The 10,248-nt window shown below is 69.1% G+C and overlaps 3 protein-coding genes across 5 annotated transcripts; 2 read left to right on the plus strand and 1 right to left on the minus strand.

The window, feature by feature from the left end:
• Positions 1–403: 403 nt before the first annotated feature.
• On the minus strand, positions 404–6,517 carry FKBP8 (FKBP prolyl isomerase 8). 2 transcript variants are annotated; one of them, XM_068164865.1, is made up of 9 exons: positions 6,313–6,517; positions 5,689–5,970; positions 5,346–5,515; positions 5,130–5,218; positions 4,685–4,902; positions 4,441–4,613; positions 4,266–4,343; positions 2,235–2,372; positions 404–1,439 (listed from the first exon to the last, which is right to left on the minus strand). In XM_068164865.1, exons 2-9 carry the CDS (start codon positions 5,954–5,956, stop codon positions 1,353–1,355), a joined length of 1,221 nt encoding a protein of 406 aa, XP_068020966.1. In that variant the 5' UTR covers positions 5,957–5,970; positions 6,313–6,517; the 3' UTR covers positions 404–1,352. The 2 variants fall into 2 exon arrangements, with proteins under 2 accessions (XP_068020966.1, XP_068020968.1); XM_068164867.1 differs by lacking the exon at positions 6,313–6,517 and adding an exon at positions 6,258–6,307.
• A 74-nt stretch (positions 6,518–6,591) lies between these two features.
• Positions 6,592–8,585, plus strand: KXD1 (KxDL motif containing 1). Of its 2 annotated transcripts, none has more exons than XM_068164884.1 (5): positions 6,592–6,759; positions 7,029–7,129; positions 7,220–7,372; positions 7,794–7,840; positions 8,170–8,585. In XM_068164884.1, the coding sequence occupies exons 2-5, from the start codon at positions 7,035–7,037 to the stop codon at positions 8,400–8,402; spliced, it is 528 nt and encodes a 175-aa protein (XP_068020985.1). In that variant the 5' UTR covers positions 6,592–6,759; positions 7,029–7,034; the 3' UTR covers positions 8,403–8,585. The 2 variants fall into 2 exon arrangements, with proteins under 2 accessions (XP_068020985.1, XP_068020986.1); XM_068164885.1 differs by lacking the exon at positions 6,592–6,759 and adding an exon at positions 6,811–6,834.
• Positions 8,586–9,098: 513 nt separating this feature from the next.
• Positions 9,099–10,084, plus strand: UBA52 (ubiquitin A-52 residue ribosomal protein fusion product 1). The gene is made up of 5 exons (XM_068164889.1): positions 9,099–9,164; positions 9,359–9,479; positions 9,590–9,676; positions 9,755–9,857; positions 9,942–10,084. Exons 2-5 carry the CDS (start codon positions 9,377–9,379, stop codon positions 10,033–10,035), a joined length of 387 nt encoding a protein of 128 aa, XP_068020990.1. The 5' UTR covers positions 9,099–9,164; positions 9,359–9,376; the 3' UTR covers positions 10,036–10,084.
• Positions 10,085–10,248: the final 164 nt, after the last annotated feature.

The raw sequence follows: 10,248 nt of genomic DNA on the forward strand, positions 1-10,248 counted from the left end.
TCCCTCCTGGCAGAGCTGTGCAGGGTTCAGAACCCCCCCCAACACCCCCCAAAATAAACAGCAGCCAGCACGGCAGCCAGGGATGGGGGGGGGGACACACGGCAAAGGGGGGGGGGACACGGCGGGGGGGGGACACGGCGGGGGGGGGACACGGCAAAGGGGGGGGGACACGGCGGGGGGGGGACACGGCAAAGGGGGGGGGACAGCAAAGGGGGGGACACGGCAGGGGGGGTGGACAGCAAAGGGGGGGGACAGCAAAGGGGGGGACACACGGCAAAGGGGGGGGACAGCAAAGGGGGGGGACACGGCAAGGGGGGGACACACGGCAAAGGGGGGGGGACAGCAAAGGGGGGGACAGCAAAGGGGGGTCACCCCTCCTCTGCTGGCAAGGAAGAGGTCAAAATGCGAAGGAAGTTGTCCTTTATTTGGGAAGTTCACAGTTGATTTGGGGGGGGGAGGACAGTGCTACAACCCCCCCCGCGGTGAGCAGAGCTGAGACAGGAACAGCAGCAGGCCCCCAGGCTACAGAAAGCTGTAGGGCAAAGAGGGATCCTCCCCCCCCATCCAAAATGCTTGGACCCAGAGAGACAGCCTGGAGAGGCTGGGGCTCCCCTCCCGCACCCCCCGGGAGAGGCTGGGGCTCCCCTCCCGCACCCCCCCCCGAGAGGCTGGGGCTCCCCTCCCGCACCCCCCCGAGAGGCTGGGGCTGCCCTCCCGCACCCCCCCGGGAGAGGCTGGGGCTCCCCTCCCGCACCCCCCCCGAGAGGCTGGGGCTCCCCTCCCGCACCCCCCCCCAGGTTTCTTTGGCTTCCTTTGGACATTGCATGGCCTGGGAAGTGCCGAGGGGAGCAGGGGCCTGGGGAGGGCTGAGTGGCTGCCAGCCCCCCAGGCACAGAGGACCTCGCTGCTCCTGCCCCATGGCAGCTCTGCACAGCTGGGCCCAGCCACAGGACCCACTGTGCCCTTTCCTCCCCACGTGGGACCCACCGCACCTCCCCCCTGCCCCCCTGCCCACGGCAGGACCGCGGTGCCCACGGGGCTCACTGGGCTGGGGGCAGCCACAGCAGCCCTGTGTGCAGCAGCTCCTGCTCCTGCTCCCCTCCAACAGCCTGGGGCTGGGCGCTGCGCCCCTGAGTGCCAGGAGCGTGCCTGGGGGTCTCTGCTCTGCCCCTGGCTCCATCCTTGCGCCGGGAGGGCTCGGGGGGGACACGGAGAGGGGAGTCTGGCACCTCCGGCAGAGAAAGCACTGCGAGTCCGTGGGAAGGCGTCGGTGGAGCCCCGGGGGGGGCCTCTGCAGGAGAGGCACAATCCGGCACAGGTCCTGTGCCGCGGGGCCACCCCTGCTGCCATCCTCAGTTCCTCGCCGCGATGACCACGGACAGTGCCACCCCGCCGAGGGCGATGGCGGTGGCGCCGAAGAGCCACTTCCAGGGGATGGACTGAGGAGGAGAGACCGCAGAGAGAGCGAGGAGGTGACGGCAGGCACGGGCACGGCTGCGCGCCCGCCGGAGCGGGGCCGCGCCGAGAGCCCGGGGGGCAGCGGGGCCGCGCCGAGAGCCGGGGGGGCAGCGGGGCCGAGCCGAGAGCCCGGGGAGCAGCGGGGCCGCGCCGAGAGCCGGGGGGCAGCGGGGCCGCGCCGAGAGCCCGGGGGGCAGCGGGGCCGAGCCGAGAGCCCGGGGAGCAGCGGGGCCGCGCCGAGAGCCGGGGGGCAGCGGGGCCGCGCCGAGAGCCCGGGGGGCAGCGGGGCCGCGCCGAGAGCCGGGGGGCAGCGGGGCCGCGCCGAGAGCCGGGGGGCAGCGGGGCCGAGCCGAGGGCCGGAGGGGCAGCGGGGCCGCGCCGAGCGCCCAGCACCCATCGCAGGCGGCAGAGCCCCAAAAGGCGAAGGCTGCAGGGGTCCTGCCCGGGGCCCTGCCCCGCGCCCCGCCGGGGACAGCGCGTGCCGCACCGGCCCCGGAGCAAAGTCCAGAGCCTCCAGCTGGCAACGCCGGGATCCGGCGGACGGAGCCAGCAGCACAGCCACGGAGGGCTCCCGGCAGGGCCGCCAGAGCCTGGACCCCCAGCTCCCAGCAGGCTGCCCTGACACAGCCCTGCTGTGGGTCACATCAGCGACCCCTGCTCGGTAGCAGGGCTGTGCTGACTCCCGGTGACCGAGGGGACACTAACCCAACCCTCCCCAGCCCAGGGGTGCCCCCAGCCCCTCTGCCACCCCGCAGCAGGGCAGCAGCAGCCCTTACCCAGGGCAGCTTGTCCTTGCACTTGCCCGGGGTGCTGGCAGTGCTGGGGTTCCCCAGCATCTTCCGGTACAGCTCTGTCTCCAGGCTCCTCTGGTCCGCGTGCTTCTTCACCAGCTTGGAGAGCTCGGCGTGGATGGTCTGGGGAGGGGGCAAGATGCTGCTGTAAGCAGCCCTGTGGGGACCAGAGTGCCACCACCAGCAGGTCTGACCACCACGGGGCCGTGCAGGAGCTTTATGGAACAACCTCGGAGCAGCCAGGGGGGCTGGCAGCCTGATCCTGCCCCTCTCCCTGCACTGAGGGGCTGGCAGCAGGCACTCTGAGTGTCCCTCTGTCCTTTCTGGCCACCCAAGCTGCTCCCACTGCCCAGGGCTGGTGCCAGACAGCATCAGGAGGGTTTGATCCTTTAATGGAGCCAGCGAAGCGCCTGCCTCGGGGACAGAGCTGCCCCAGCTCTCTGACCTTTCTGTTTGTGTGGAGATTGGGCAAAAGGGCTGCAGCAAGGCCCAGGAGCATGCCAGTACCTGCCTGGCTGTGCCAAGCACTGCCTGCAGCTGCAGAAGAAAGCTCCATGCCCTGCACTCAACTCTGAGGCTCCCCAAAGAGCGGTGAGAGGCACTGGCCAGCCAAGCATGGCACCAGCTGTGCCCAGCAGCATGAAGGCTGCAGTGGTGCAGCTGCCCAGTGCCATAGCCTTGTTGTGCCCTCTGCTGGGGAGGGCTCCCTAAACACCACCACCAGGGACCCACAGCAGCTCTGCTCCTTGCTGTCTCGCCCAGACACAAGCCAGGACTTCCCCACCCTGTGCCACCTTGGCACCACTGCCTCAAAGATGAGGCTCTGGAGGGTGCAAAGCTCCTGCAGGCACCCCCGAGCTCCCCAGGGCTGGCACCCCCCAGCTCCCAGGACAGGGGAATTCTCCAGGGGGTTGGCAGAAGGGAACCCAGCAGCTGCTGGTCTGTAACAGGCAGAAGGTGCCCAGAGCTGTGCTGATCCCAGGCAGGTGGAGCCCAGGGCTGCTCCAGTCTGCAGCCTGTGACTCACCCACGCGCGTCTGGAGCGGCACTGCCACTTCCCTGGAAGTGCCAGCAGCCAGCTGGGGAGCTCAGGAGCTCAGTAATTTGCTGCCCTTGTGGTTGGAGTGGTGACATCACTGCCAGGCACTTTGTCAGCCCTCTCCAATTAAAAGCTTCATCCCTGGGCCTGGCAGCAGCCACCCCACTGACAGGGACGTGCTGGGGGCGTGTGGCAGGAGCTGCTCTGGGCACTGGGACTGCCCAGCCTGACCCCCCTGGCAAGGCCAGGCTTTGAGATCCTGCTCACCCTTCCCATGGGCACCACCAGTTCTGCTGCTGCCCCTGCTTGCTGCCCCCAGATCGTGGCACCCACGATGGGGGTCTGGTGAAATTCCCAGAGCAGAGGTGGATAAACCTCCAGACCCAGGGGAGGACCCAGGCCACCTGCAGAACCAGCCCCCCGCAGGCAGCACCTCCCTGCTGCTCCCCCTGGCTCGCCCCTGCTGGGGCCATTCCCTTCTGACTTCTCCTGAGGCTCCAACCCTGCAGCTGATCATTAACCAACAGGAAATTCCTGACCCAGAGCTCGCCCTGGCCTGGGTGCTGGACTGAGGTCTGGGCTGCTCCTGCCACCCACTGAGTCACGCTCCAGGCTGCTGGGCCAGTCTGGCAGGGCCTGGCCTCTGCTTCCTGCAGGCATGGCAGGAGCTGCTGGAGCCACCCAGGGAAGCTGGGGCAGCCAGGACCAGGCAGGCAGATGGCTGCTGGGGCAGCAGGGATTCCTCTCACCTCAAGGACCGAAGGGCAAAGGAAGACAGCACAGGAACAGCTCACAGCACAGAGCTCAGGGAGCCACCAGCCCAGCTCAGACACTGCACCGTGCTGTGCCTCAGCCCACAGCTGCCCAGGCCCTCTCCTGGCAGCAGTCATGGGAGGAATCTGCAGAGGGCTGGGGAGCAGAGGGAGCCCTGCAGGCACCCGGCTCGGCAGGGCCACTGCTGGCACACAGCTGCCTACCTTGTTTGAAGGCTCCAGCTTCAGCGCTGCCTTTAAGATGGGGATGGCCTCTCTGTACTCACCCTGCTGAGCCAGGACCTGGAAGGGGAGACAGGGATGGAGCCCTGCCCTCAGGCCTGCCCTCCACCACCCCACGGAGAAGGGGCAGCAGTGCCTGCTGCACGCCCGGCCTCACCTTGCCCTTTCGGAAGAGGGCTTTGATGTTCCCTGGCTGGTGCTCCAGGACCAGGTTGCAGGACTTGAGGGCTGCCTCATAATGGTCCAGCTTCAGCTGAGAGGCTGCCAGGTTGTTCAGACACTTCACCTTCACGTCCAGCAGCTCGGCCTCCTCCTCCGGGCTGAAGTCAACTGCAAAGACCCCAGAGGTGAGCTGCAGTGGGAGGGAGCCCAGGTGGCCCTGGCTGGGTGGGAGCAGATACCTTTGGAGCTGGAGCTGATGACCTTGAGGGCAATGTCGTAGGAGTTGATGGCCAGCACGTAGTCTGCCTGCTGGTAGAAGAAGTTGCCGCGCTCCCGCTTGCGGTTGGCCAGCTCCACCTTCTCCTTCCCGCTCAGCAGCTCCAGGTCCGGCCCGTCCCGAGCTGCCAGCAGCTGCACCTCCAGGCTCAGGGCCGCGTTGGGGGGGATGTCAGGGCTCCTGCACAGAGCAGGGCACGGAGCTGTGGCACTGCTGTCACCTCTGCCAGGCCCAGCAGGCCACAGAAGCTTGGGGGGTGATACAGGTCATTCCCCCAGAGAGCACATGCTGCCAGCTCCATCCAGCTCCACTCTGCCCATGAAGCTGTGGCTGGCTGGGCTGCCTCTGGCAGCGGGGGGGACAGCTGTCACTGCCCTGCTTGGGGCCACAGAGCCCTCCCAGCTCACCTGCCCTGAAGACCATAGCAGTACTTTGCATCTGACTGGATCAGAGCTGTCTCCCCCATCTCCAGCAGCTGCACACACAGGTCCAGGGCCTGCAGGGAACCACATGGCAGGGAGAGAGCTTAAACAAGGGCAGAGAAGCTGCTTCTGAGCCACAGCCAGGAACCTCACCAACCCCAAACCCTCCCTGCACCCCGAGGTGAGGAAGCCAGCCCTGACCTGCAGGACATCGCAGTCCCCCAGCGTGAAGGTGAGGGCAGGGTCCTGCTCCACCAGGCTGCCGTCCTGCAGCCTGGCCTCCAGCCGGACGGTCACGTCCTGGCCCTTGCGGGGGCGAGTGTCCGGCCCCTGCCCTGGCACCAGCGTCTTCTTCTTCAGCAAACCGCTCCCTGGGCGAGGAGAGACCAGAGCTGGGTTAGGCCGAGGCTGGGAGGGAAAAGCCTCGCTCCTACCACCCAGCTCTGACCCCTGCCTGGCCTCCATGGTGTGGGGAGCACCGGTGGAGCCGCAGGGACCCTCTGCAGCCCTGCGAGCACAGCGCCCTCCTGCCCCAGGCTCCTACCCAGAACATCGACCCACTCCTGGGGGTCCTCAGCTGCTTCCCCCGCGGGCTGAGTGTCCTCCCGCGGGGGGGCGGGTGGCCTGCCCACGTCCTCCAGGGGAGGCAGCTCGCTCAGGTCCTCCTCTTCCTCCTCCTCCTCTTCTTCCTCCAGGACCTCAAAATCCTCCGTCGTGTCCAGCTGAGCGGCGTCAGCCGTCGGTGAGGGCTCGGCGTCGCTGCCTGCCCGGCTCGGGGAGCCGCTCCGTGGTTCCTCCCCGCTGGAGGCCATCGCGGCGGAGCAACCTGGAGGGGGGAGGGAGAACACAGGTCGGGCCTGCGCGTACCGGGAAGAGCACAGGACGCGGCCGCGGAGCCGGGCAGCACCGGGAGCCGGGCAGCACCGGGAGCCGGGCCCAGGGTCCGGCGGGGACGATGCGCGGCTCGGGCCAGGGCGGTCCCGCCGGCGCCGGGGGCGAGAGACGCTGCCCCGGGGAGGGAGGCCCCGAGGGAAGGCTCCGCAGCCCCGGCCCGGGCCCCGCGCGCCCCCCGCCGCCAGGTGTCGCCCCCCGCCCGCGGGACCCCCACGTCACCGTCACGCGCAGAGAATCCCCCTAGCAACGGCCGCGCGCCCCGCGCCGCTCCTACCTGGCCCCGCGAACCCGCGGCCGGCAGCCCCGCCCCGCCGCTCCTATTGGACCGACACCACGCAGCACGCTGATGCCATTGGCTGAGGAGAACGCTCGTCAGTGAAGCGCTGGGAGGGGCATGGCGCCGTCTTAAAGGGGCCGCGGCGAGGGAGTGCTGGGGCCGAGCGTGCGGTCACGGCGTGGGGGTGTCCGGGGATCTCGGTGCTGGCACAGGGGTAGCCCCGTGACACCCGGGGGGGGGGGGGGGGGGCGGGGGGGCGCTGAGCGGTGGTCCTGCCCCTCTCCGCCTCGGCAGCCCCCATGACTTCCGGCTCGGTGCCGTGACGCAAGGCCGCGCGGACGCCCCGGGGTCACGCTCGCCGTGACCGCGCACCCGGAAGCGAGGTGCGGCTGCCGGTGTCGCTCCTGCTCCCGTCATGTGAAACGGCAGGACAGCCTCCCCCAGGTGCGCGGGCGCTGCCGGCGAGAGCCTCCGGGGTCAGCGGGAGGGGTCCAGGCCCGCGCCCCCCCGAGGAGCCCGGTACCGGGAGGCGGTGGGCGGGCAGGGGGGACCCAGTGTACCGGTGGGTGTGCGTGGGGCTGGCCCAGGGCTCTGCACGTGGGTGCGTTCGCTGCGGTATCGGCGGCACGGCACGGCAGAGCGAGTCCCGTCACGGGTCCGGGGGGCACGGCAGGCTCCCGCCCCCGGCTGAGCCGCTCCCCGCGCTCCCGCAGGCGGCCATGGAGCCCACGGCCTCGCAGGTCTTCTGCGGGCGGGTGCTGGGCATGGTCAACGCTGAGGACGTCAACGCCATCATCCTGGCCCAGAAGAATATGTGAGTGCTGGGGGAGCCGAGCCCCGAGGGACCCCGGCCCCGGGACCCTGCTGCGCTCTGAGCCGAGCTCCACCTGCTCCCTCCCTGCAGGTTGGATCGATTCGAGAAGACCAACGAGATGCTGCTCAACTTCAACAACCTCTCCAGCGTCCGCATGCAGCAGATGAGCGAACGCTTCCTGCACCACACCAAGACGCTGGTGGAAATGAAGAAGGATCTGGACAGCATCTTCCGGAGGATCCGGTGGGCAGCAGGGACAGGGCTGCCGGTGGGAGGCAACGTGGAGAGCCTGCTGGGGCTCATCGAGGTCTGGGTGGGCTGTGAGGGTGTTAACGTGGGACACAAGTAGGAGTTCAGTGAGGAACAATGGTTGGAGAGGTGGAAACGTGTGGCAAAGCAACACAGGGAGGCAGCAGGAGAGGAACTGCAGGTGCCAGAGCTTTGGGATTCCTGGGGTCTGCTCCAGCCAGGGTGGTCTGAGCTCCCCTGAGGCGGTGGGAGGGATGGGTGAGAAAAGCAGGACGTGGAGGACTGCCTGGCATGCTGATGGGGTCTGGGCAGGGGCCCCCAAGGAACCTTTTCCAGAGAGTGGAGGGAGCTGGCTGGGCAGTTGGCTCCAGTCGATTTGCTTCCCTGGGGACTCACTCTGCTCTCTCCTCCCCAGGACGCTGAAAGGAAAGCTGGCAAAGCAGTACCCAGAGGCTTTCAGCAGTGAGTGGCTCCTCCTGATGCAGGTTTTCTGTCGAGTTCCCTCCCAAACAGTCCCTCTCCCTAAGCACACACGAGGTGGCTCTCGGGAGGAGCCCCTGAGGCATCCAGGCTGCTGTGCCTGGGAAGCTCCCCGATGGCATCCACAGCAGCTGCGGCTCTCCAGCAGCTGCTGATTTATTCTCCACCGAGTTCCTTACTGATTCCTGCTGCAAGCAGGCAAAGTGTAAAGGCAGTGCTCAGCAGAGTGCTGCGCTGGGGCACCTCTCCTACCTGCTGCGGCGCCGGCAGCTCCTCGCAGCAGCGCTTCAGGTTTGGTCCTTCCCTTCCAGACATCCACGAATCTCCCATCCTGGAGGACGACGACGACTTCGACCCCGTCCCCAAGAGCACCACCACCACCATCGCTACCTCTGAGCAGAGCACGGAGTCCTGTGACACCAGCCCCGACATCATCTCCCCCACCGCCAGCCAGGACTTTGAGGACTTATCCCAAGGCCACTGCGATTTGCCAGCCGCCAACGGACAGAGCCTGACGGGCGGCACGGCCGAGGGCCGGGACTAGGCGTGCAGCCCCGCAGGACTTTCTATCCTCTATTTATAGTTGTGTGCTGCTTCCTCTGGGGGGTGGGGGCAGAGAGGAGCCAGGGCCGAGGCCGGCAGAGGTCCTTCTGCCTCTCCGCTGCCGCTGTGGTGTAAGCCCTGCCGCTCGCTCTGGGGTGAGTAAGTAAAGCCTGGGTTTGAAACACTCCTTCTGCTTCCTCCTTTGAGCAGCAAACTCCCACCGTGGGTGGGGACTTCGGTGCAGCAGAGCTCTGGGGTGCAGGTGGCTCTTCCTGAAGGAAGGGGGCTTGGGGTCCCAGCAGCGCTGCAGCTGACCTGCAGGTCTGTGCTGCCGCAGGCTCCCTGCCGGCTCTGCCACAGCTCCTGCCCGCAGGAAGGGCCTCAGCCAGGTTCCCTCTGGTCCCTGCCTGCCTCTCACCACAGCGCAGCCCTCGCAGGGCACTGCCCAAGCCTGGTCCCTCCCCGATCCCCTCTGCGTCCAGAGGATCGCGCTGGGGGCTGGGGGCTGGGGAGGCTGCGGGGGGGCGGCGGGGGGGCTGCGGGGGGGGCGGCGGGGGGGGCTGCGGGGCCGCCCCTGGCGCCGCGGTGTCGGCACGGGGCCGCTCCCGGGGCTAAGGACGGTGCCGAAAGCAGCTCCCGGGGCCGCTCGGGGGCGGTGCCGGTGGGGACGTGGGCGGGCGGCGGGGGCGGGGGGGGCGCCGGTTGTGACGCAGCCGGGAGGGTTCCGGTTCCGGTCGCTCCTTCTCTCAGCGCGAGGCGGCGGGTGCGCGCGCGGCGGCTCCGGCTCCGGGCCCGGGAGCGGGCGGGGGGGGGGGCGCTGGGTGCCGGGGGGGGGAGGCAGGGGCCCGGGCGCGGGATCGGGGGCCGGGGGCCGGCGGCGGGGCCGGGGCGGGGTCGGGGCGCGGAGGCCTCCCGTGGGGGCCCGGCCGCGGGTGACGTGGGCGCCGCTCTCCGCAGGACTCGGACGGTGCCAAGATGCAGATCTTCGTGAAGACGCTGACCGGGAAAACCATCACCCTGGAGGTGGAGCCCAACGACACCATCGAGAACGTCAAGGCCAAGATCCAGGACAAAGAAGGTACCGGTGCCCCCGGGCCGCCCCCGCGCCGCCGCCCCCGGGCCGCCCCCGCCCCGCCCCGGCCCCCCCCGCCCCCCCCGGCCCGGCCGTGACCGCCTCTGTCCCCGCAGGCATCCCCCCCGACCAGCAGCGGCTGATCTTCGCGGGCAAGCAGCTGGAGGACGGCCGCACCCTCGCCGACTACAACATCCAGAAAGGTACTGCGCGGGCCGGGCTGCGCTGCGGGGGGCGCCGGCGGCCCCCGGCCCCGCGCTGACTTTGTCTGCTGCCCTCAGAGTCCACTCTGCACCTGGTGCTGCGCCTGCGGGGGGGCATCATCGAGCCCTCCCTGCGCCAGCTCGCCCAGAAGTACAACTGTGACAAAATGATCTGCCGCAAGTAGGTCCCCTTGGCCCCTCCTCTGGGGGGTGGGCACGCTGCCCCCAGGGCAAGGAGGCTTTAGTGACCTGTGCCCCCCCCCAGGTGCTACGCCCGGCTGCACCCCCGCGCCGTCAACTGCCGCAAGAAGAAGTGTGGCCACACCAACAACCTGCGCCCCAAGAAGAAGGTCAAGTAGAGGCGGCAGCCCTGCCGCGCCCTCAATAAAGCATCGCAGCTCCAGCGGCTCCCTGGCGTTTTCTTTCTTGCCCAAACTGGCGCCGTTTGCAGTCAAAGGGGGCGGGGGGGGGGGCGAGGCGTGCTCGGGAGCCGCGGGGGGAGCCGGTGGGGGCCCAGCAGGCGGCTGCAGTACCGCCGGGTGCCTGCAGGTGGCGGTGGAGCCGCGCTGGCC

This window comes from Melanerpes formicivorus, unplaced genomic scaffold (genome assembly GCF_026170545.1).
Source record: "Melanerpes formicivorus ecotype bairdi unplaced genomic scaffold, bMelFor1.0.p_v2 SCAF_83, whole genome shotgun sequence".
Lineage (NCBI taxonomy): Eukaryota > Metazoa > Chordata > Aves > Piciformes > Picidae > Melanerpes > Melanerpes formicivorus.

Coding starts and splice junctions, on each gene's coding strand:
- FKBP8 (XM_068164865.1), bottom strand. CDS start 5,956: ATGGCCTCCAGCGGGGAGGAACCACGGAGCGGCTCCCCGAGCCGGGCA. Junction 4,614..4,684: donor CATCAGCTCCAGCTCCAAAG/GTATCTGCTCCC, acceptor GGGTCTTTGCAG/TTGACTTCAGCCCGGAGGAG. Junction 1,440..2,234: donor GCAAGGACAAGCTGCCCTGG/GTAAGGGCTGCT, acceptor TCTCCTCCTCAG/TCCATCCCCTGGAAGTGGCT.
- KXD1 (XM_068164884.1), top strand. CDS start 7,035: ATGGAGCCCACGGCCTCGCAGGTCTTCTGCGGGCGGGTGCTGGGCATG. Junction 7,373..7,793: donor AGCATCTTCCGGAGGATCCG/GTGGGCAGCAGG, acceptor TCTCCTCCCCAG/GACGCTGAAAGGAAAGCTGG. Junction 7,841..8,169: donor GTACCCAGAGGCTTTCAGCA/GTGAGTGGCTCC, acceptor CTTCCCTTCCAG/ACATCCACGAATCTCCCATC.
- UBA52 (XM_068164889.1), top strand. CDS start 9,377: ATGCAGATCTTCGTGAAGACGCTGACCGGGAAAACCATCACCCTGGAG. Junction 9,677..9,754: donor CGACTACAACATCCAGAAAG/GTACTGCGCGGG, acceptor TGCTGCCCTCAG/AGTCCACTCTGCACCTGGTG. Junction 9,858..9,941: donor GACAAAATGATCTGCCGCAA/GTAGGTCCCCTT, acceptor GCCCCCCCCCAG/GTGCTACGCCCGGCTGCACC.